Source organism: Melozone crissalis, unplaced genomic scaffold (genome assembly GCF_028551555.1).
Source record: "Melozone crissalis strain CALT ecotype California unplaced genomic scaffold, PUWL_Pcris_2 ptg000027l_1, whole genome shotgun sequence".
Lineage (NCBI taxonomy): Eukaryota > Metazoa > Chordata > Aves > Passeriformes > Passerellidae > Melozone > Melozone crissalis.
In genome coordinates, this window is record NW_026535805.1 from 23,173,756 (window position 1) to 23,198,609 (window position 24,854).

Here is a 24,854-nt window from a genome sequence, read left to right on the forward strand (position 1 = left end):
TTTTCCTGAGATACTGATCTCAGTTTGCCTTGCTGGAAGTAGCATGCTTTCATTGCATTCATGTTCCTGTAGGTTTTTACTGGTAATGTAAGATCTGCATTTCACTCCTATTTCTGTCCTTGCTGGCAATCCTTCACTTCAGTTGATTATCATTACAATTTTTGATTCTGGACCATTTCTCCTAAAAAGGTGAGTATTTCAGGGTTTTGATAGCACTGAGTTAAGAAGCATCTGAAAGGTTTTTATTGATCAGGGTTTATTCGGTGGCACAAGAAGGATCCAAATTCATTTTGCACAGCCTCTGTGAGACAGATTTTGATTTCTTTGTGCCCCCTTTTCCCCACAACCCAAATCCAAAACTCAGCACTTTCGATCCAGGGCCTAAGCTCTATTAATCGTGGTACTCTGATGGTCTACAGTTTAAGTCAAACTTAGAACTTTATGACTCAATTGAAATGTCTTGACAGAGGTCCCTTGTATAGTTAATCAACTTAACAACAAAACAAAAAAATCCCTTAAAACTCTTCCTTAAGTATAAAGTACAAGTTGTTTTCTAATTTCATAGCCTACTACTGACTCAGTTCTTGTTTTGAGCTATGAGTGTTCTTGAGCTTAGTTTAACCTTGGCATTCAAGTAGTTAATATTTTCTCCTGCAAATCATGCATGAGAGCAGTTTAACTCATCTGTTTATTTAATTTTTGTGTTACTTAAGAGAAACAAAAATATTTTAACTGCCCAATTCTCTTCCTATTGTAATGGCTTTATTTACTGTGTTTCTGATGGGATAATCCTGCACTGACCCTGAACAGTTTATGTTTTGTGGAGGCAAACTCATGATTTAAGGTATGGGGGAATTATACGTGGATAAGTACAGTTTACTTTTGGTTGTTGGCAGTGTATCTTTTTCCAAAGTTAAAGAGAAATAGTCGGAAGCACTCAAACCACAATGATGCAACACCCACAGCCAAACAGCCATCATATGAAGTGTCTCACTTCAAAGGCATCTTAAAAGAAAAGGAAAGTGATAGAGGCTTAACTGCCTCTCCTCTTGAGGTTCATTCTATCATGCAGTTCTATCATGCAGTGGTTCCATTTTTGACTATGACTGCATCAGGTTTTATAAGGTGCCAGAGAATTTCTCAGCTAAAATACTGAGGTACCACCACTGCCCTACCTCATCTAGCTTAGTCTGTTTCCACATAGTCCTTTGTTTCTTCAGTGTAGCCTGGTACCAACACCAAGTAGAAACTAATCTTGCCTTCTTTCACATTCTTAAACATTTGAATGACTAAAACTTTCTTTTTTTTAAAGGCATCAGATAAGGCATAATGCAAATTTTTAACACATGCCTGCCTTCCCATGAGCTTCAGATTGTTAGGTCAATTGGCATGTAACTGTCTCCACTGAGCTGTGATTTAAAAGGATTATATTTTATGATGTAACCAGCTTTCTGGCTGCATGAGCTAATACTCAAAATACTCCTTTCTGCTATTGAATCTTAAAGCTCTGAGTAGTCAACCAACCACTTGAAGTTGCTGGCTGTTTTGAATGAGCTTGTAACCATTGCTCTGAGCTCTGTGCTGTTCTATTTACCAAGAGGTACTTGGCAAAAAGGCTCTGTACAGAGCAGAACTACCTAAATAATGGCTATGACCAGAAAATGTTGGTTCAAATCTGGTGTGAACCTTTATGACAGTGAAGTGGTGGCAGAGCTGAGCAGCTGCATGGTGAGTTGATGGAGGGGAGCTGCCTGGAGCATGGTGGGGTCTGCAGGGGGGACGTGAGGCTCAACAGTGAGGTACAACTCCCAGAGCTGGAGGTTCATGATGGAAGCAGAGTGAAGCCCCCATAATCCAAAAGGAAACAGCTAGTGACATTCTATGCCAATTAGACACTCTCCAGTCTGTGGGCTCAGAGAGGGTGCAGTGAGAGTAATGAGGGACCTGGCCAGAAGAGCTTCCCAAGTCACTTCCAGTCGTTTACCTGCAGTCCTGGTTAACTGGGGAAGTCCCAGAATTACCAGAAGGAAATTAGCAAATGTAACATCCATCCATGAGAGGGGTTGAAAGGATGATCTGGGAAGGTCTGTCATCCTGACCTTGGTACCAGGGAAAGTCATGGAGCTGATCAACATGAGTGCCATCACACGGCATGTGCAGGACAACCAGGGGGATCAGGCCCAGCCAATGGGGCTTTAGGAAAGGCAGGTCCTGCATGAGCACCCTAATCTTCTATGGCAAGATTACTTGCTTAGAAGATGAGGGAAAAGCTGTGGTTGTTGAATAACTAGACCTCAGTAAAGACTGCTGCACCATCTTCCACAACAGTCTCCTGGAGAAATTGAGTCTTTTTTGGCTTGAACAGATGCACTTTTTACTGGATTAAACACTGGCTGGATGGCTGGGCCAAAAAAATGGTAGAGAATGGAACTAAATCCAGTTGATGGCCAGTCACTGGTGGTATTCCCCTGGACTCAGTATTGAGGTTGGTCTTGTTTCATATCTTTTATCAATGGTTTCGATAAGGTGATTTAGTGCATCCTCAGTAAGTTTGCAGATAACACCAAATTAAATTAGATGGAAGTGTTTTTCTGTTGGAGGCTCTGCAGAGAGATCTTGACAGGCTGGATCAGTGGGTGGAGGACAACCTCATGATGTTTAGTCTCCCAGTGGGAATTTTAGCTCCAGAGGGAGGAAGTCTTGCAAGTTATTTTTCAAGGCTCTGCAGATCACGCTGATTTTCTGCATACCCTCTTCTATTCATCTCCTCATCCTGATTTGATTAATAATAATCTGGCCACAATTCTTCATACTGCTTTAATTTTGCCTCAGTTTGTAATAATTTCTTATCAAAATGAATAATCACACAAACTTACAGTAGAAATATTAATATCTGAAAAAAAAATCTCAAGCACATAACCCAAGAGCTACTTAATGTGCAAATTTGCCTATAAAAATTACAGTGAAAGCATTTGTGTTACTAGGAAAATACCAGTGAAAGACACAACTCTTTCACAGCTAACAAAAGAGAAAAGCTTGCTAATTAAAGGTGGTGCTACACTCTCAGCAATAGCATTTCATTCATTGCTCTACTTAATATTAACCTATAATTTTATGTCTATTTTAAAGGGCTATAATAGAACTAATAAACACTGACTTAATTTGCTTCACAGCATTTGGCTGTGCCAAAGAATATATGTTCTGTTTCTCACCTCACTTGTTGCTGTCCTCCTTTTCCAAACATGTTTAAGGACAGCAGTTTTGCCTGCTGTCAGTGTGAGCAGTGGAACACCTCCAGGAGAACATGCCCAGAAGGGAGAACGTTCTCCTGTATCTGGCTGGTTTCCCAGGAGGTTGTCTCACACCAGTTGTACAATTACATTTAATCCATAATATTATATTTACTCTCCTTCTATATTTTTTCCTAATAGTAAGGAGACAAAGAAGGAAATGAATTTATGAAATACTTCAATGCAGAGATTAGTCTAATCAAGAAATCCAAAAGAAACTGCAAAGCAGTAAGTTTTAAACGTTTTTGTTTCTTTTAACAAGGTCTCTGCAGAAAATACATGTGAGTATTAAGATAATTAAGATACCTTCCCTCTTTTAAAGACAGTCTAAAGTTTACAGTGAAAATACCACAGACCCTTTTAAAACAGCTCCAACTACATTACTGTAGGATACTGAGGTAGTGTCTATGCCCAGGATAAAATCCTACAATAAGCAGAGTGAAAATTTGATCACACTGGAAGCTAAAAGGAATTAAAGAATTTGCCTCATTCAACAAACTTTGATGCTGTATTCTTAAAACAACAAGTTCAAGAAATGCTTTAAAAAAATCTTGAAATAACCTCTGTTGTAGTGAAGACATAGGAGAGGTGTCTCATAATAATGTGGGGCAACTGGCTTGTAGCTCTTATGTAAGCAGTAGGAAAGAACCAACACCAGCAGGGAAGATTGATATAGAATAACCTCAGTGTTTTCTGCCAGAATGCCTGCAATCATTATCATCTTGCAATCTAAAAGCTGTCAAGAAAAGCTCATATTAACTGAATGGAAAAGGTGAAAACCTTTTAGTGTGCCAGGGCTGTAATCATAATGAAAAATGCACCTAAATCTTATCATGACAGTGAGTGGGAGTCACATAATAAGACACTTTTTCCTCAAAGGCACATGGTACAGGGCTTCTCCTTTATAATCTGATGGAGTAAATTGAATAAAAACATGCCATGGATTTGTAACACTGTTCCTTTCAAAATGGATCTCTTGTTTTGTTGTGTTTTCATACTTGGATACAAATTCTCCTTGATTATGTGGCAGAAACAGCTCTCATGTTTAATCTGTGGACAGGGAAAAATAAATATTTTCATTTCAGATTGAATGTATATCTGGAGCTATATTTTCAAGAGGGAACAGCAATGGTAAGGCATTTATTCTTTGTGTTTAGTCACTTGGAGAAGTGTTCCAGTTTTCAAATAAAATGAGCACTTCAATAACTGTGAGTTCAGTGGGGATTTTCAATTCCCAGCAATTATGGAAATATCCTGTACTTACAATAAATCACCCTAGAAATTTTGTGATTTTCATCAAACAGTGACTTTTTGAAATGCAGACTTAAAAGGCTAGGGCTTGTGAAAACTTAAGCCAGTGCAAGCCTTCCCACTTACTAACATTTTGAAAAACTTAATGTGTAATACAATAATAACATCAGTCATTACTCAGCTGAATAATGACTGAAAGTGTCAAGCAATAAGCCTAATTTACTTGTCAAGGAAAATGAACAAGATGTAGTCATTAAGTATATTTTTCTGGAGAAAATATTTTTGTTTTAGCCTCCAAAAAGCTTTTTTGTGTGACCTCCTGCAAAAGGGCAAAAAATTTCCTCCTCAAGGGCTTTTAGCTGTGGAGGCCTAGAGGTTATACTCAAACAAGGAATAACATTGCATTTTAAAAAACACTGAAATAGTCTCATATGCACTACCATGTAGTATATTTAGCCTGCTGCAAAAAATAATTACTTTGTTTACTTCTTTTGAGAAAAAGGCTGTCTCTGATAATCAGTTCATTCAATGCTCATGTTTTCTAAATACCAGCATAGCTTATCTGAGACCAGAGGAACTGATCACCAGTAGAAGAGCGTTGCACATCTCACTGAGGTTAACTTTATTTTACAAAGTAAAATATCATTATTGAACATAGTTTCTGACTGAGGCTCAAAAGTAGTGCCAGGTTTTGTCCTCCTCATCACAGCAGATCAAAGACATGATTAATTTCACATGCTTTGTCTTGGTAAGGAAGTGCTGCAACCTTGGTGCAGCCACAGATAGAGGATGTCATTGTTGTTATGGAGAACCTGCAGCCAGAGATGAGCTTGGAAAGACTGTGCTTAGAGTTGTTAATTGTTTGCCTCACAGCAGTTTATAGTTGTATAGTCTGGGATACCAGTGTTCTGGGCACTGCACAAATACAGAATAACAAGACGATGCCTGGAAAATTTGCAGTCGAGCTGATTGCAAAGCCACTCGGACAATGGGTGGACAGATGCCATCAACTGGAGAGCCAGTGAAAGTTCCTGCCAATTCCTCAAAGTGCTTCAGTCTGCCAGCATGTGTCACCTTCATTTCACACTGGCTGAGCTTAAGCCAGCTGGCTTCCCTCCAGGTCCTTCTTTGCATCAGGTATTTAGCCTGCAGAGAAGGCATTTTTCTGGGGTCAGTGAAGAGATGTAGAATAAATACTCTTTTTCACAGGGATGACATTTTATATGATACTATCTCAGTGTTTTTCAAATAGATGGTGTTATTCCTTGGTTAAGTACAGCTTATAGGCCTCCACAACTGAGAGCCCTCAAAAAAGAAATGAAATCAAACAAACATCTGGGAAATCTTTCAAAGGATTCAGAATGCTTCTCGAGGTTCAGAAATTTGCTTCTCTCTAGCTCAGCAGGAGTGCTACTGTTCATAGATTCCTGATGTTAGCATGTGGCAAAAATCCGTGAATAATTTTGGGAAATAAATTAGTCACAAATTTTGCCCTTTACATTTGTGAAGTTCTTGAACTTGCTTGCTATCTAGAAATGTTTTCTGGCAAAGCTTTTTTTCTCTGTAAGTCATCCACAAGCAACTCATTGAAAATATTCCTAAAGTACAATCCATGACCTGCTGAACCCTGATCCTGCAAACACTTACTTGCATTCTTCTTGTGATTAGTTCAATTAAAATCAAAGAAACTTTTACATGTGGTTGTAAAGTTAAGCCCAGGCATAAGTGTCTGTGGGATGAGGGCTTAGGTTGTTCCATAACCCTTGATATTCTATGGGCTATGTAGTCTCTGATTGTTAAACGAGACACAGCCAGCCAGAACCAGTGCAAAGTCAGGGGTTTTCAGTCCCTGGGTATTGTTCCTGTTCTCTAACTGGAGAGTTATAGAATGCAAGTCTTACAAGTCTGAGGTTTGGGTTCTTTGAGTACATAATCCAGATTTGCTGGTAGTGATCCAATTTGAAGTTAGCTTTGGAACACAGTTCAATGCAAAGCAAAGGTCATTGAATCAAATTAATTTAAGAAGCAGAGTGAATATTCATCAGCTTTTTTTATGGCTTCTTAATCACTACAGACCCTTCTGTGCTGTGAACTTTATAATGGGGAAGAGTACTGATAAGCGAATTCCTAGGCTTTGTAGCCAGACAATGGAAGTTATAATGGAAAATGTCTATTAGAGCTGAGCAGCAGATTTGTCTGCAGAAAATAAACCCAGAGTTTGAAAAATTCACCTGGCTCACTGAAGAGAAAAGCAGAATCTAGGAATAGCTCTTGACTAACATATTCAGCTAGTAGTAGTAGTAGTTAGCCATAGTAGTTTATATATTATACATCTGGTGGTGAAAAGACTAGACAGCTATAAATAAATATGAATTTAACTCATAAATTGCATTTGGAATTTGGCTCTACAATCTCAATTGCTATTATTGCTGTTTCTCTCTCACTTTCATCAAGCAGGAAGGCATCATAAAGAACTCCATTATTTGTGCACTTATATGTGCATCTAAATATAATCAATAATGAACAGAGTTACTCTTTCATGTATGCTGGAAATACCCATATCATAATTTCAGTTCAGAGAAGTCATATTTAAATGGTCACAAAACAATATCTCTGAACTACTGAAAAGATTGTTGTTTTTGTGTTAGGATATTTAGCACATATTTCAACCCTTAGAAATTTTTAAGTGTATCTGGTGCTTGTTCTTTAGGCTTTGAATGCAGAAAGTTAATTGGGAGTTATTTAGAGAAGGATTTTATTAGTTAGAATTTTTGTCTGTCTCTGAGATCTGTATAGCTGAATTCACACTATCAAAGAAAGTGCTGGAAGGATACAAAAATATTCCTAATAAAATGTTCTTAAACACTCTGAAATATTTATGCAAGAGAGTTTTGGATTCTTTTTTCCCAAAATAATATATACTTGTACAGGGTTTAGGAAGGTGCATTGGTATATAGTAATTTCTTCTCGTGCTTTTTGGATTATGTGTGCTAGTAATTTCATCATACAGTAACAATGTGTTTCTGATTTATGTAGATTAGAAGTGTTTATATGATAACTAACATAGCCCTAAATTTAAATCTGTATTTGTACTAAAATTCACATTTACAGATAGAGATGCTCTTATGCGTCTCAACTCACACTCCTAGGAAAGGTTCATAAACAGGTTCTACTTACAAATATATTCCATATATATTCTCAGTAGTTTTTGCATGTTTTGAAATGAATCAAAGCCATTCTGCGAGCTGTATCCTATCTCTGTGTTTTTTTAATGAATTACTGTGATGCACCTTAGAGAAAGAAATCACTAGTAAAACTAAAGTTTTACTTAGACTCACTCAAGTTGACTCTACTATGCAAATATAAGAACAGTGATTTTTTTATGAGAAATTTGAAATTCATTGTATAATTGTATTAAGAATAGAAAAAGTAAATACATATTTTGCCAGCATTTTCAATAGTTGATATCATCTAGATGATTATATAGATAATTTCTTGAAAATAGGTTTGTAATTGTATGCTTGACAGATACTTGCTCTAAAGAAGAATTTTATTTTATTTAATCTCTGAAACTGTTGTTCAAATTCTACTTCTAATTCATTACTTTGAATTGAAAATAGGCTCACTGTAATGAGTTCTCTTAGGGTGTAAAATGGGATAAAGTAAACCAATAACTAGGAGAGGAGATACCTACAAAGGGCTTGCAAAAGAGACCTCTGATACTATAGTATTTTGCTTGCTTTTTATTTCACAGAAGGAAATAAGTGGGATTCAGTAGCAAGTGCCATTAGAAGGTTTCAAGGAGTGTCAGTATTTCAATCCAAGTATCTCTTGAGAACACTGACATCCTGGAGAGGGATGCTGGGACCTGGAGGGAAGATTTCACATCCTCTTCTTTCCAAATGTTTGAGTGGACATTCATTCTTCTGCCACACCTCTCTCCTACTCTGAAGCAAGACAGCCTAAACTCCAGACTCTGGAGGGGCTGCAGGACACGAGGCTGGGCTGACACCATCTGTGTGCACCAGGGTGCTGAGATGTGTTGAGACTCCCATGCTCCTTGCACACATGGCAGAGGCTGGCTTGCACAGGCATCAGTCTGGGCTGGGGGTGAGGTGTGATGAATGAGCTCTTTTTGTATTTTCCTGTCAGTGAGACTTAGCAGGGGTTTTTGAACTATTCCCCTACCAGAAGTGGGATGAACTGCCTGACCAGCCCGTTTTTCCCCCAGGAACATGTATGTGCCTGCATTTTTTTGCCTAGAGCTGGTTCTGTGACACATTCCTCCAAGGCAGAAGAGTTACTTTCCTCTGTGTCAGTGAGCTCAACAGCCTCAGGTGATGTTGGGTTCACTGCATGTACAATGTGACTCCTTGAGCATGCCCACACTCTCCACTTCTCAGTGATTTCTGTGTGTCTGAAAGCTACTGAGTGATAGGTTACCATGTACAGCACTAGAAATGGTTCCATTTTTCAGCACTTTGCTCTGCACACTTATCTTTCAGATTTTTCATGCAGACCCAGTAAAAAAATTGGAGCATACTTAAGCATGAGAGAACATTTTATTTTACAGCCCTTAAAACTGTCTCAGCATCTTTTGTCTTAGAAAAGCAGGAAGATTGCTTCTGAAAAAAATGTGATTGATGCATTGTATGCTATATATATATCAAAGGACTACTTTCTTTACACAGAAAGGTTTTTTTTACAGCTGGCAAGCCAGGACACTTAGTTAATTAGGAGCTCTTGGTAAATATCTCCCTTCCTCCTTAGTAGCTCAGCTGGATCCAAGTTTTCCTATCAGCTTTGTGCAAAGCATAGCTCATCATAATTAGGACACCAGCTGGACTGTAGAAGTTGGGGTCATCTAAACTTCATAAACAGCACCAACAGGGAGTTCATGCTCTAGGTGTTACTGACATTACCCTATCAATTTGAACCAAAGTAATGGATAAAAATAATTAATATTAGATATACAATCCTAATGTCAAAATTTGAAAGGAATAATTATTCTCTGAACTTAGTTTGGTTCCTACTGAATCAAAGGAAGCTAGTCTCCTTTATATAAAAATACTTTGTCCTCTGAATTCCTGAAGTTTTACTAATTTTTTCATGAAACTTCCCTTGCAAACTGGGCTGAATTTAATCTTTTTTTTCTTTTTTTTTGCAAACACTGAAATGCCAATCTGTTATGAGCTGTTTAAAATCATGTGTTCTGTTTCCACTGTCCACTTGCTTGGACACAATGCTGATTTCAACCTTTGTCTGCTGTATTTCTTTTTCCCTTGTTCCTCCTTCTTGATTAAAAGAATGAAGGCAAGCAGAGCCACAACATCTGTGTCTCACATGTTTACAAGTCCATTTCATTAATTCTATGAGCTGTCCGGGATTTATGTGTAGCATTTTGTTCACTAGGTGTAATTGTCAATAGGAAAAGTTTAATCCAATAGGGATTGCAAAAAAAAAAAAATCACTTACTTGAACTTCCTATAAAAAATTAATTTCTTTAAACAGCTATTTTGATCCCTGCATTAACAGGGTACACAGTTTTCTTGGAGCCAAGCTCATAGTTCCAGGCATTCATCACACAGTGTTATTGCAAACTTGGCAACTAAATCGAGGGGAGAGATTAATGTGGAGTGTGGTGGCTGGGCATGTAAGGTACAGGAATTGGGCTTTAATTTAGAGTTCCCTGTATGGCTTGGTAAAAAGAAGGCACACTGCTGTGGTGCTGGCATTTCTGATGTTTAGAAAAACAGGGCTTGCTCTTCGTTGTGAGTTGTTTTTACTTTTTAAGTTCATTAATTTCCTTGACATGGGCAGGTTGGTTAAATCAGTGGCTTGGTTAAAGTAGGGTTATTTGGGAAAGCAGGGTTCTTCTGGGAGAGTGAAACTGTATGGTTTATTCTACAGTGAAACCTTGTTTTGTCAAATTCCTTAGCTGCTTGAGATTTAAGCTTGGAGGCTTGGCTAAGCTTTTGGGTGAATGCTTTGTTGTTGCTAGCTCTCCTTCATATCTGGCTGTGGGGCATCTTGCAGACAGGCTTCACTTGCTAGTCACTTTGTGTGGAAGGCAGTGAGGGAAGGAGGAATGTGAATAGATATAAACTGCTCTGATTCTTTACAATCCACCCAAGGAAAGCTGCCTGGGAAGCAGGTCAGAAAACTCTGGTTTAGTATGAAAGGAGAGGCATGAATTTCTTATCATAAAACTATTACCTGAATGAATGTATTAAACCTGAACTCTTCATTTGAAATCAAATGTGGTTTTCTGGAGGGGGAGTGAAAAAAAACCAGACCCACTGGATCTTACTCTAATTGTCATTATATAGGTGAAATACAAAAGGTGAGCTCATTGTGGGGTACAGTGAATGTCTTGATGCTGAAGTTTTTCCTTTTTCTACAATGAATTTCCAAAGATGTTCCACTGGGCAGAAAGAGAAGGGTACCTTCTATGCCTTATGTCTTAGATGGAACTCATAGGTTGGCTAATAGGAAAGGAATACATTTTTTTAGAAAAAGTATTTCTTTACAAATGATTTTTTAAATTTTTATTAAAGTTAGGATACATACCACGTGCATGGGCTGAAGTCAAGCTCCCTCACATAGATTTTTCTTTCTCTCTCAGATGTTTAACTTCAGAACTTTTGCTTAGCAACATTTGTAATTTGGAGACAGGTAGGAATTGGGTTAATTTTCTTGTTGCCAACCAAAATTTGTACTTCAACAGCAAAAGACTAATTCCCCAAGTTTTCTTCTTAGTGATTTATCTCTGTTTACAGATAAAGCAGAACACTGTAATACAGGCCAGATAAAGTGAGAACATTCTATACTCATTATATTTTTAGTAGAGTCAACAGATAAATGCCTGTCATAAAAGAAGAGCAATTTATTCTTAAAATGGGCTTTGATAGCTAGGCATTTATATTCTTCTTCATTGTTTCCTGGTAACCATTTCCAAACGTATCAAAACGTATCAGCATAATTAATGGAATCTCTCAAATACTTGAGAGATGAAAAGTGATCCTTTTCATGCAGAAAAAATAGAAAACAGATTAAATAAAATTCACAAAAAATGATTGTAAAATTTGAATTTGGAACTCCCATCCTTTCCCCTTGCCTTGATAGATGTTTTTATCTTCAAACATTCACGAAATCCATAGATCAGATTGATTCTGCTCCATCTGAACAACCCAAGATACACTTGATATTACAGACAAACCTAGGTGCTTTACTAAGTCGACTCATTAAGTTTGTTGATGTTTTTGAGGGCATTGTGTGAGAACCCCAAATTCCTTTTCTATTCAAAATTTGACAATTGAGTGAAACCTTTTTCATGAAAATGAAAAACAAAGGTGACGAATTAAGGTTGTGTTCTCTGTTGTGAATGGAAATTGTCAGGTTGAGGTAGAACCACTGAAGTACCCTATAAATAAATAGTTGCCCCTATAAATAATGTTTTCTTTTTTTTTCCCCACTCTTTTCCATGGCATCTGAGTATTTGATTACCTCCAGCTGCCTATTTTTTCCAGTGTGCTCTGAATTCAACTTTATACCACTGGACGTTGTATTGTCTACTCTTGTAATGTCCTCTAAATGAAATATTTAAATTGAATAATAGCAAAGCTTAAATCCTCAATTTTAAATAGAATGGATTGAAAGTTAGAAAATAAAACTGAGCAGACTTAATATGTTTTTATATCGGAACAACAGGCTTCTCTTTTGTATTTGCTGAAAAAAGGTTATAAGCAGTGGCTTATTGTATACAAGAATGATAAAGTGCTGCTTAAGCATCCATTCACACAACTCTGTTTTTTGGTGAGACAACAAGACTCAAGACCAAAACATGCAAGGCAAAAAAATTTTACTGAAAATTTGACTCTTCAGACTATGAAGCACAGTGCCTTTGTTCAGCAAAGCACTGAAGTCCATGATTTTCTTTAGGCTCATGAATTCTTTTGATCTAGTGAGAAAACTCTGTTGACACACTTGCCAGGCTTTTTGGAAGATGCTGCTTGCATTTCTTCATGCCATGCAGGATGAAGCCCTGACTTAAAGAACACGCTGTCCAGTTCTGATGCTATTGTTATCCTGCTGAAGAAAATGTTTTAATGTAGCAATAGGAATGGCTTCTGACATTTTCTTTGTTCTGAGGGTTTGCTCTCAGCAAAAGGAACCCTTCTGTGGACACACAATAGCTGGATGATTAGAGTACTCAGCTGAAGAGGAAAGAACATAGGTTCAAATGCTTGATCCAAACCAGACAGAGCAGGGAATTGAACCTAACTCTCTAGTGTCAGAGATTAGGGTATTCCACTGGGATAACAGCAAGCCAGGTTTCAACTCCCTGCTCTGTCTGGTTTGGATCAGGGAGTTGAACCTCAGTCTCCTCCATCTCAGCTGCGTGCCCTCATCACCAAGCTATTTGGCCAAGATGGGATGGGGTGTTTTGCTCTTAAAAAAAAAAAAAAAAAAAGCATTAAAAAGCTCATTTTGCACCAGAGTAAAACATAAACTACCCAATCCTGACTATTTCCACATGATGGAATTGTTGTTTCCTGGCCAGGCAGAGAGAGAGCTACTTCGTGGTCACATACCAAGAGTGCCAGAAGCATTAGGAAGATATAAAACCCTTCTGTCCCTGCAAATGCAGCTAAAGATGCAGAGATTCAACCATGTTATCCACATGGCTTTGACAGAAGCAGAGAAAACAAAATCACCAGAAGCCAGTTCAGTGAACGCCAGAGCTATCTCAGTGAATCACAGTTTTGTTTGGTGGAGAATGGGGGAGGAAGATTAATATTCTGTCAGTGCTGTTGGAGGTGTCTGTGTCAGTGCACAGGCTGCAAGTTTGCTTGGAACTTCAAGCAGCTTTTCTCTCCACTGGTTTCCATGTCTCTCTTCTCTCCCTTGATTTTCTACCTGGTTCTCTCCAATTTCCATGCTTTTCTCCTACTTTCACTGCCCTTATCATATATTCATGTTCTTCCCACAAAAATTGTTCTGGCTTAAGCTCTACTCTCTACAATGGCATACATAATTGAAACTTGTTAAATCCTCTGCAAATGTACTTATATCAGTTGATAGAAATGGATGGGTTGTAACTGTTTGCCTTTTTCTTGTAATCCACACATACATGTTGAATTTCTTGATCTAATCCTAGGCATTTTTAAAGGTTTAATTGTTTAGTTTATTTTTTTTTCTGCTCATTACATTCTCTTTTTTGCCTCCTGGTTTTAACCAGCAGTAGAACACCAAGTGATTTTTGATAATCTAGCATGTGAACCCTTTTAAAGTCATCTGCATAGGGCTTGTTTACCTTAGTCATGTGAAGTTCATAGACTGAAAGTCTGTATGTGTTGGAATTCACAGTATTTGTTGTCTGTAAGTATGGAACATGGACTTCTAGCTTTGAATAAAAGTTTTTTACATTCATTCATTTGTAATGGAAAATGACCTCTGCATACTAAATCAGCATTAGAGTATGTGTATTTATACCAGAGAATTATTCCCAGTAGAGTTAGAATGGAAATGTGGGGTGTGTGAATTACAGAGTCATTATTTCAGTTGCCTTTACCAACAGGCAAGCACTGTTGCAAAATGTGTGGCTGCAAGTCAGGTTAGTATTCAAGAAGGACTGAGTTTTGCTGGGTCCGAGCATTTGGGATGCTGCTGTTGTTCACTCAGATTGAATTTTCCCCTATCCCCTTCAATACCCAGGGCACAAGTTATAAAGCAATGTCTTGTTTCCCTCTCTCTCCATTCACTCAGCAGCACAGAGTAAGACACCTGAGAACCTCGCTGGTGTGTTTCTATTGCTGTGTTATCAACAAATGAGATTCCATGGCCTGCTCCAGAAACTGTACACACACACTGCCCTAACTGCCTACACTGGCTCAGTCTTGCAGCATGCCATGCCATGTCAGCCTGTGTATAAAATGGGGTCATGTTTGTTTGTAGACCATGCCTGATGTCTGGAGGGGATGATAGGGTATTTCTCCCTCTCTGTTTGTTTCCTGTAGAGTCCCACAGTCAATAAGCCTGACTGGTTTTCACATTTCAATAATGTGAAATGTCTCCTCAGCCCTTTCAGATATTACCTGTTAGCACCAACTGGTCAGCTGACTCTGGGGATCCTGGTTGGCATTACACTTCATGACAGCTGCTGAAGCTGACAGGGTGGGCTTCTGCACAAACACAAGGAAATCCAGTCCTTGGCATGGCTGCAGGATATCCTTAGTTGAGTACCTGACTGAATGCTGGACATGCACAGGGGAAACAGGCCACACTGTGCCCAATGAAACTCATCTACAGTGTAATGGTTCAGTGAGGAAAGTGTCCTCCTAATCCTTAATGGAGTGTTGTCATGGAATTGGATCTTCCTGCTGTAAAGTGACCCAAGGCACTTTGTAATCAAACCGCACACTGTAAACTGTTTTACATGAAGTCAGCTGCATTGCATCCTTCCTGGCAGACACTTTAGAACCATAATTACATTAATCTCCATCCTTAATTTGCTCCATTGTGCTTCTGTCATTGTAGGATCTCTGCTACCAAGTAAGATGTGTTCATTTCCTCAGTGCTTACTTACTGTAAATTGCAAATTAAGCATGGTTAGTTCTCAGTTGCCTGCTTTTTGTGGGATTAAATCCAGTTCATCATTACTTGAGCCTTTAGTTTATTATTGTTTAATGAAGTACACAGTACTACATTTGACTTGGAGGAACTGTTCCAAACAGAGATCTATTTGCAAAGGAAGTTGGTTTGAGAACCTGCTGTAGCTACAGAGACCTCTGTCAACCCTGGGTAATGTTGAATTAGGAGTGGGCCATCATCTTTAACTTAAATAAATATTGTCTAATTATTAGAGCCTGGACCTAGTCAGTCTGTCATAATATGCCTACCTCTTTCAACATTTCATTCTTATGTAAGAAGAAGGGCATTTCATTCTTATGTAATTTTATACCTTGTAAGAGTTCCATATTGAGGATTTGTAAGTTGTATTTATGTTTTTTGTATTAGTCATCTTACAGCTTTTTGTCTAGCAAAGGATGAGCCAGTGAGATTTGAAATTATATTTGCAGAGGAAATTGATCATGTTTAATGGAAAGTGTCCAGAAAGGTAACACGACTGCAGATCCCAAATTAAAAACTGCATAAAGAGAAAGGGAGACTTTTGTGATGCCAGGTTTCCAAGGACTGTTTCATTCCACAGTGTTCAAGTAATGCTTTAGTGGTACTTACTGACTCTTGTTTCACTTCAGCTACTTCCAGGATTTCCATTTTATAAATCTCTTTTAATCACTGCTGTAAAAATCCATTCTGATTCAATCAATTCACTGTATAATGTTCCAAAAAATAGCCATGTCTGCCTGCCTGCCATTAATTCTAGCCTCCCTCTGTATTGCATATCCAATTTCTAAATCTGTTACTTGCCAGTTATGGAAGGGAGGGAGAAAAAAGTAATGAGGTAAAACTGGTGAAAATTTGTGTCTTAATGTGAGTTCAGTACTCACAGGTATGAGCAAAATAAGGCAAGGGTAAAGACTGATATTTTACACGACTGCTTGCAATATTGCTAGATCTTCTTCCTCCTTTCTGCTCCTCCCTTCCCCGTCTTTTTTTTTTCCATCTCATCCTCCACCATCCAACAGTATGCTTTGGGCCCTGTTAGTACTGACTTAGTTTTGCTTTTGGTGGTTCTGCCACTGCTTTTTATTTCCAGATTCAAGAGAGACCAAGTCACTGCTTCTGTGAAATACTCCATTTGTGTGCCACAGGTCGGCATTGCTCTGTACCATCTCTATTTGTTCTTTTTAAAAAACAAAACAAAGCAAAAAAAACAACTGCCAAAACAAGCAATGTACAGTGTTTCAAAGGTCTATTTGAAAAGATCCATCATGCACAAAAAGATGTCTGTATGGAGTGCTAATCTTCCATCTCCATCCATCCTGTGTTATGTATATGCATGAGAATCACATGTGGGCATGAAGGTACCACTCTGTGCACAGGGACTCTTAAAGAATTACTCTAATAGGAATGTGTGCTGCTGACCCAACGGCTCTGAATTTCCTTCTTCTGATTTAATGGCCAGTGGTTCTTACTGTCTGAATAATGACCTTTGTTGCAGCTTTAGATGATAGTGGGTGCTTTGAGGATTTTCAGTTTATGCTTCCAGTGGTAAAAGTCTCAGTAAGAGACAGCCAGAAAAGTTAAAATCAACATCAGTTGGTAGAAAAGGCTGTTTTTCATGAAGGTTTCCAAGGAGCAGGCTGCTTAGATTAATTAAGTAATGTAAAAAACATCCCCACTAAGTCAAGTCCCCATAGTTCAATTTTTCCATCAAGAGACCAAAATTATGCACCTGATTTCTGAGGTCACTTCCATAATTACATCAACATACATTCTTTGTAATGGATTTTCCTTTTTAATGGATATTTAAATGGAGGTAATTAAATATGTTTTCTTTCATAGCCTTCTCCTGAGAGGAAACATAACAACATGATGAAAATACAAGTAAATGGGAAGTAATAAATGTCTACTGAAAATAACTGCATTTTTACTCTCTAAGCAGTATTGATTGCTAATTGTTAAGACTCTCAGAGTGATAATGAGGCGATTCAGTCATACTATATAAAACGGGATTCCAAAATATTTCAGTTTAATAAGCTATTCTTAAAAGTGTTGCTGCACTCAGAGGTACCAGCTGTTTATCTCAAGTCCAGGCAGTCATCAAATATGGTATATAAAGCAGAAGCATAATGTTTTGAAAATCAGATCTAGTTGCTTTTCTCTTCTACACATTTTTGGGTACCTTTCTAAATTTTGAACACTTCTCTCTGTGTCCTAATCAGTGGGATGATTGAGTTCTGTCACTGTGCCAGCACTTCAGTTAAATGCATTGTGTTTCTTCCACTGGAGCTTGACCCACATGGCTGCATTGCAGGTTGTGCTCAGCCTGAGGGGATGAGCCTCTAAAGGCTACAAGTTGGCACTGAATCTAAATGCTGAGAATGTCAGATCCTTCTCAGCGTACTGAGATGTCTTTGGCCTCCAAAAGTGAAGTAGATATTGTAGGCATTGACTGCCAAATAGAAATATCAGTTTCCTTGTATCCAGTCAAACAGCGGAGGCACAGCTCCTTATGATCTGAATTATTAGACCTTTTTTCCTATTTGCAGTCAAACCTAGAATAATAAAGGTCTACAAGAGAATGTTTAAGAATGGCAAATAAGATCCAAAGACTTTCTCAACTTTAGCATTGATTTTTGGCTGGATGGCCTCTGAAAGGATTACCATGTTTCAACTGATTCATCTCTCTGTGTTGTCATAGTGACATCTCAGAGCTGTTAGTCAGAAGGAACTAATTTCTCAAAAGTCTTTAATAGAGGGAAAACCAAACTAAAAAGTAGTCATCAGAAGTTAGCCATTTCACATTGCCTGTCTTATGCTTTGATGATCTGAAACGATTTTCTTTTTCTTGTTTAGTAATAATAGTACAGGAACTGAAATAAACGTAATGGACTGTTTTTCCTATCAACAAATGCCCTAGTCTTTGTCACTCAGTTGCCTGCAAAAGCGGCTTATAGGATCTTGTGTTTCTGCTATGAATATTATCCCTTCTTTCTTCCAAATTTACCTGAAGAGTAGGAGAGTAGTTAGAGCCTATTTGTAACATACACACATACAGAATTAATCACAACCTGTTTAACACTACCAGGGAATGTAAGTTATCTGTCTGGGCTCCCTCAGTTAATAGGGAAGAAGTGAAACATTTTAAGGGAGATTCTGTTCTATTCTAAGGAAAAAAAATCCCTCAGGTAGTCGGAATGAATGACTTCTGAATGGGTTCCTTTATACTGAACTTAAATAACTATTGTGGGTGAGACATCTCATTTCAGCAAGTTCAACAAATCCCCCTCAAAGAACTTTGGTATGATATGAATGTCTAAGGTTGAAGGGTAGGGCTTTGGGAAAGCATTCTTTGTTAACTCTTTAGTGTGTGTGTGTCCCTTGAAATTAGAACAGAAAGATAATTTAAAAATAGTAACAACAAATTAAATACATGTTAAGAATTGAAATCTACTTCTGCATTTGTTGAGAAATAGTGCTTCTTTCCTGTAAGACATGGAGATCTGTGGCTACAAAGCAATGGATCAGTAGCCCCCTACAGCTAACATCCATTGTATTCTATTTACTTATTTTTGAAATTTGGGTAAGGACATATGAAAGATGATTTGTCTCTGAGCTTAACTTAATTCTTTTAAATTTTATGAATATTTAAGAGAAAAAATAAAATTATTTTTAAAATTGTAATACCTGAGGGATGTTAGCAAGGAGAGGTAATAATGTCCTCAAGCCTTCAAGGATACAAAATAAGAAGTAGATTGTCTTTGTCTGTGAGAAGTTACCAGAAGCTGCAGTGAGGGAAAGACTGAAATGAGGCATAGAGTCATGGAATCAGAGAGTTCTTAAAACCCAGAAAGGACCTCTAAGATCATCAAGTCCATCTGTTAAATAAAATTATAAAGGCAGTGACTTTGTCACTGTGAGACATGGTTTGAGAGCATCATTTTTAGTAATCAGCAGCATAACAACTTCCCAGGCTCATATTTTGAAGGATATTTTTTCTTTTTTTTTGGAAAGGGAGTCAGGAAGAGCTCAGGAAGTCCTCCAAAAAATGAGGAGGTCCCTCAGCATGTCTAGACAAACACAAACACAAACTTGTGGTTCACATGGATCAACAGAAATAAAGTCATGACTATACATTTATGTGTGTATAGAATAAATGTCCAAGAAAAAAAAGTTTTATTCTATTGTCTACTGTGCCGGGATAACCAGCACCACTGAAAAATTTTGTTAAATTTATTTCTTCTGTATAACGCTGTTTTTCAGTGAAATCAAAGGTACAAATGAAGCATAATAGTTCTGGTCATTCTGCTTTTAGGCAGATCAAAAACTTACTTGGAGTCTTCAGTGATCTTCAGGAATTTCAGTGGTCATTGTATTTGAGTGCACTACTAAGCTTTATGTTCATATTAGCAAACAGGGAATAAAAAAGAAACTTTAGATTTGCTAATTGGAAGTTGTCATGCCTTTAATAACTTGAGTGACTGACCCAAGACAATTTCCTCTCTTGCAGTTAGATTAATGTACAATCCCTTTTAAGATGGTAAATCTTATCTCTTGGATTCCCATTTTTACAAAAATGAACAAAATGCTCTTCTAGCTGTAACTTCAGATATATTGTAAAAGATAATCTTTCAAGACAGTAGTAGATTATTATCAGCCAAGCAGGGAGTTCCAAGGCACTAGGGTGCATATTTTAGAATGTTTATGGAAAATCTTCCCACAGATTTAACTTCAAAAATCCATTCTCAGTGCTAAAAGTAGTTATGTGTATAGAGAGATGTGTATATATGAGAGATATAATGCATAATGCTGATTCTCTGATTTCCTTTATATTATAGCTGAAATGAGGTGTTTGTGTATTCCTGTCATTTGTTGTATGTATTTGTTGCTCTAAGGTTTACTCTGGGTAACACTATCCTTAAAGCAAACACTTCAGTCTACATTCTGAACCTGTATGTTAACTCCATGTGGTTTCAGCTTCCACCCTTTAACAACAAATTACTATGTATGTAAGCTGTCAAATCCACATAGGACAGGCAGCTGCAGAAGAAGAAACTGAAGCCTATATACCAGAGCAAGAAGCATAAGGCTCCCATAAGAGACTAGTCTTTCCCTTTCTGTATTTAGCCCAATAAGAGTGAATTATTCATTACAATCAAGCTAAAGCTCCTCCAGTCTTGCCATCCGTCTTTTCAACAAATTTGTTGAAAAATTGAAGCTCAGCGTGAAGCCTCCAGAGAATTATTCTGAGTTAGTAACACCTGCAAAGAACAGAGATTTCACTGTGGGGTAAATTGCTGTGTGATTGCATACACGTCAGCAAAACTTATAATTGGGAGAACCTGAATATTTTCTCTGTATTTGACTGATGAGGATTTTGTGGGGTGTCATTTTATGTTAAGTAGTAGAGTTATAATTTAGAATGTTTCACAGCAACTGATTGTGTTTGTTTTAACAATTTCTGTATTCTATGAGATTTCTATTGCTGTCAGCTGTTATTGCAACTTTATGAAATACACATTTAGAAACCTTTCTTATTCTTAGGGAAAATTGTCAGAGACAGGCTTTAAACTGTGGAATTTTCTTCCTGTGATTTCTTGTGAATTTAGAAGTTGATACCTTTCCCTGCCTAGCTGTATCTCATAAATGGCAAGCTAAGTGAGGATTTTGATCTCTATATCTGTAGCATATGTACACTCAGCAGCTCCCCGGACAGCAGTGGAAACTACCTAAAGCAGATTTTTTGCTTCTTCCAGATGTTTCAGAATTATACTCATAAATGGTGGAGCTCCTAAATCAAATCGGACATTATTAACTCTCCAAAAGAAGGACAGAGAAAGAAAAAAGTCAAATTGCCTTTTCTCCATGTTGCACTGCATTGTTACATGCTGAGGTCTTTTTTTCTGCATTTTCCACAAGTCCTATATCAATTCACAACTTAAGTTTGGAGCAGAATTTAGGCTTCTGGCTGATGTTGGTAATAACAGCTCCAACACGAAATGAATAAAGCTCATAACATTCAAGACAGGCCTACGTGGAGATCCTCAGAGAGACTTTTCAGCTGTCCTCTGAAGGGAACCAGCTCTGGCCCACAGTGCTGTCCTTCCTAGCAGGAGGGAGCGCTGAGCTCAGCGGGTTGCTCAGTGCTGATTCCTGCAGGTTGGCATGCTGGCACAGCTGGATGTGCCTGCTGCACAGGGACTGCCTGCCCTCTGCCTGCTCATCTCTGGACAGATGTGCTTTTGTGGCTCGCAGAGTTGTGTGACCTCATTTAAATGGCAATACGCAATTTGCTTTCATGGCTGGAATGCCTGAACCTAATTTGGCAGCAAACTCTTTGCATTGGAGAACATGCACTGAATGGAACCTGTTGGTGCAGTTTTCTGTCCTTCCCTTATTAATATCTTGCCACCCTTCTAGCTTTCGTTCCTTTCAGGGAAAATTGAAGTGCTTGCTTCACTGAACTCAGACTTATAGCTGCTGGATTGTTTGGTTTTGGTTTTTGGTTTTTTTTTTTTCATTTCTTTTTCCTATTTTTTCCAGTTGTGACAGAAAAACCCCACAACTGATTAAATACTAAGGAGAAAGGGACGTATCTAACAGAGTGACAACTGCTTTCATATGTGTACTTTTAGTGCAGTGAAACTTTCCTCAGTGAATTCCTTTTATATACCTTTTACGGTTACTGAAGCAAAATATCCTTGGTGCCAAAGGCAAGGAACTCATAACTACATGAATGTGTTAGGCAATAATATCTAGTGGGCATTCCTGCTGTACATAATAGCTGAGCTATTCTGACTGCAACACAACTAAGGGCTAATGTAACACAGGTTTATTTCCTTGGATCAACATGGGATGTATTAAAAAATAATTTGCTGGGTAAGATGAAGCTTTTCAGGCTCATGTAGTCCTACTGCCTGCTCCAGAGGTTGCTGAGAAATGTAGTAAAACACAAAATCCCTGCTGACTGACTAATCTTACTTTTCCACAACACTTCAAAGTATTTCCCTTTTTCACATTGAAATAGAGCTGCAGCAAGTGGCTTCCAGCACAGAATTGTCTGTGAAGGTCCTGCCATGGGCTCTAGCTTCAAGCTTGTAATCTCCATGTCACAGGATGATCGTGGATCATCCTGTATTTTAACTCAGCTATTTGGAGGGTTAGAGGAAGACCTGGTGTTTGGCTCAGGGCTCTAGGGAAGAGGAGAGGAAGCAGGTGTATTGTATAAACAAACCTCCATGTGTCAACATCCATGTGCTTGTCAGAGGAATTTATCTGCTCCAGCTGTGCTGCTTGAAGAGGGGATCTTTCAGTATATATTTATCTGACATATTATGTGTCTGAAACATGCTGTCAGTTTCTTTCAGAGAAGAACTTTGTAGCATGGGGGATGTGATTATGAGGATGATCTAGCATCACCATAGACTCTCACAGTATGAACCAAAGTACCAGCTAACAGCAGCTGATTGGGCTAGGTGCCACGTAGGGCTAGTTAACCCTTGTCCAAGAAGGACATAAGGAGTTATTTCACAGAGAGGAAAACCAATGTATTGAAAATATGTGTGTCAAGAAAGACAGTGGAAAATAAGAGGAGTGAAAGTGGAAATCTGAAATAGGTATTGTGTTGTCAACTTCTAATCCATGTTTCTGTCTTCTCTCATGTACAAACTTTTATGGCTTCAAAGCTGTTATTTTCAAACCGTGACACCCATGTTAAAGACATCTTATAAAAGAAAAAATAATGGCCAAAAATTAAGTAAAGGGACTCAAAGTATGTAAAACAAATTCACACTTGCTTCAGTTCAAAGGGTTGGTTTTTTTATTCCTGCTCTGTTACAGAAATGAACCTGAATTTAAATGCTTGTCTTTGAATTATGTTATGAACATGTCCACAATTTATGGAAATTTGTGTACAGGGAGTAATATCTATCTCAAAGTCTAAACTATTGTTGGAATAAAAAAAAAATATGTCATTTTCTAGGTTGTCCTGGGGCCAAGAAGAATGAGTTCCTAACAAGTGTTTTGGATGCATTGTCCACAGATATGGTGCACGCAGTCTCTGATCCATCATTGTCTTCCAGCCGGTGGGTTTCAGATCTTTTTGTGTGTCTTTAAAAGGATTCCAACAGTGGTGAACAGATTGTTCAGGGCTTATAGGAGCCTGCATAAAGGGTGAATTTCCAAGAACCTATCTAGGAGAGTTTACTTCAAAATTACCACTGTGGACTGTTCACTAAACAGAGATACATTTGACAGATGAATTCCCAGCAGCGCAGCTCAGAGTTTATCTGTAGCTGCTGGTGCAACTGTGTGTCAGTCTTTGTTCTCCTCTCAAGGCTTTATTTCTTGAATGTGTGCTACCTTCCTGATTCATATTCTTCCTAGTTGCTTGCAAAACAGACCAATGCTATCAACAGTCACAGGTAGAGTTAAAAATGTGTAAGTGCTGTCAAACTTAGGGCATCTGCGGGTCAGGTACTTATCTGAGGAGATAGCATTTGTTTTTATAGCTTATCCTGTAATTCAATACATTTAGGTGTTGTAGCTCTAAGAGACTCCATCACGGGTTGTAATTGGAGCTTTGGTATTTGGCAGTGCTGATTGTTGATCAACCTCAGTTGGTTACTTCACACATTTAATGTATCTGCTGACGATGAAACAGTCTTTTTCTCTTTTATTTCTCTCTCCCCTTTTCTCTGATTTGAGAAATTTAAGGAGAAAGCACTGTTTGCAGAGTATGATGCTGAACTCAACAGGGTTTCAGAGAGTACACTAAAAGCAGATTCTAGCCCTTAGTGTAAAATTGAACATATTGTTGGTCAAAGTGAAAAAAAGAGAGATTCACTACAAGTTAGTGTCCAAAACCAGGGAATATTAGATAACAATGGTGATGGCCATCTGAAAGTGATGTAACTATTCTGAAATAAAGGCATTCATTATCAGAATTAAGACTAAATTCTCTTTTTTTCTTGTTCCAGTGTTTCTGAGCCTGATCCAAATCATACTCTGGAAGAGAGAGTCGTTCATTGGTATTTCAAACAGCTCGATAAAAATTCCAGTGGTGATATCGGCAAGAAGGAAATCAAGCCATTTAAGAGATTCCTAAGAAAGAAATCAAAGCCCAAAAAATGTGTGAAGAAGTTTGTGGAATACTGTGATGTGAACAACGATAAGTCCTTGTCAGTTCAAGAATTAATGGGCTGCTTGGGAGTAACAAAAGAAGAAGGTAAAGCAGAAACAAAGAAACGCCATAGTAAGAACCTTTTCTCTCTGTCTTTTTCACTAAATTCTTCAAAGCTTATGAAGCCTGATATTTATATGTGCCAGAGTTATGCAAAATACACCTGTCTGCTGCTAATGCAGCTGTTGCTTAGGGCAGATGGCAAGAAAGTTGCTTCTGGATTACTTTGCTCCAACAGAATCAAAAACTTCCTGTTGATTCTAACCATTAAATGTATTATGGTAGGAAACCTAAGAAGATATAATAACAATCATCAAAAAGCCAGTTTAGTGTTATTATAGAACTGTGTTCTGAGTGAGTGGAAGTATCTCACCTGTGCTTTTTGGATTCCTGGAAGGAAGCACATGGTTGAGCTTTCTAATGAAATCTCATTTCTCAAATGTAGTTTAGAGATGCAGAGAGGAAAGTGGTCATCTGCCAGACAGGTGGAATAACAGCTAATA

The 24,854-nt window shown here is 38.0% G+C and overlaps 1 protein-coding gene across 3 annotated transcripts in view; it reads left to right on the forward strand.

Annotated features, from left to right (window-relative positions):
• The window catches only part of SMOC2 (SPARC related modular calcium binding 2), a 138,174-nt gene that overhangs the window by 107,082 nt on the left and 6,238 nt on the right, over nt 1-24,854 (forward strand). For 2 of the 3 annotated variants that reach the window (XM_054279831.1, XM_054279832.1), the window contains exons 10-11: nt 23,152-23,254; nt 24,149-24,423. In XM_054279831.1, the coding sequence (XP_054135806.1) occupies nt 23,152-23,254; nt 24,149-24,423 (378 nt within the window). The remainder of the gene's footprint in view (nt 1-23,151; nt 23,255-24,148; nt 24,424-24,854) is intronic. The other variant, XM_054279833.1, reaches the window with a different exon arrangement.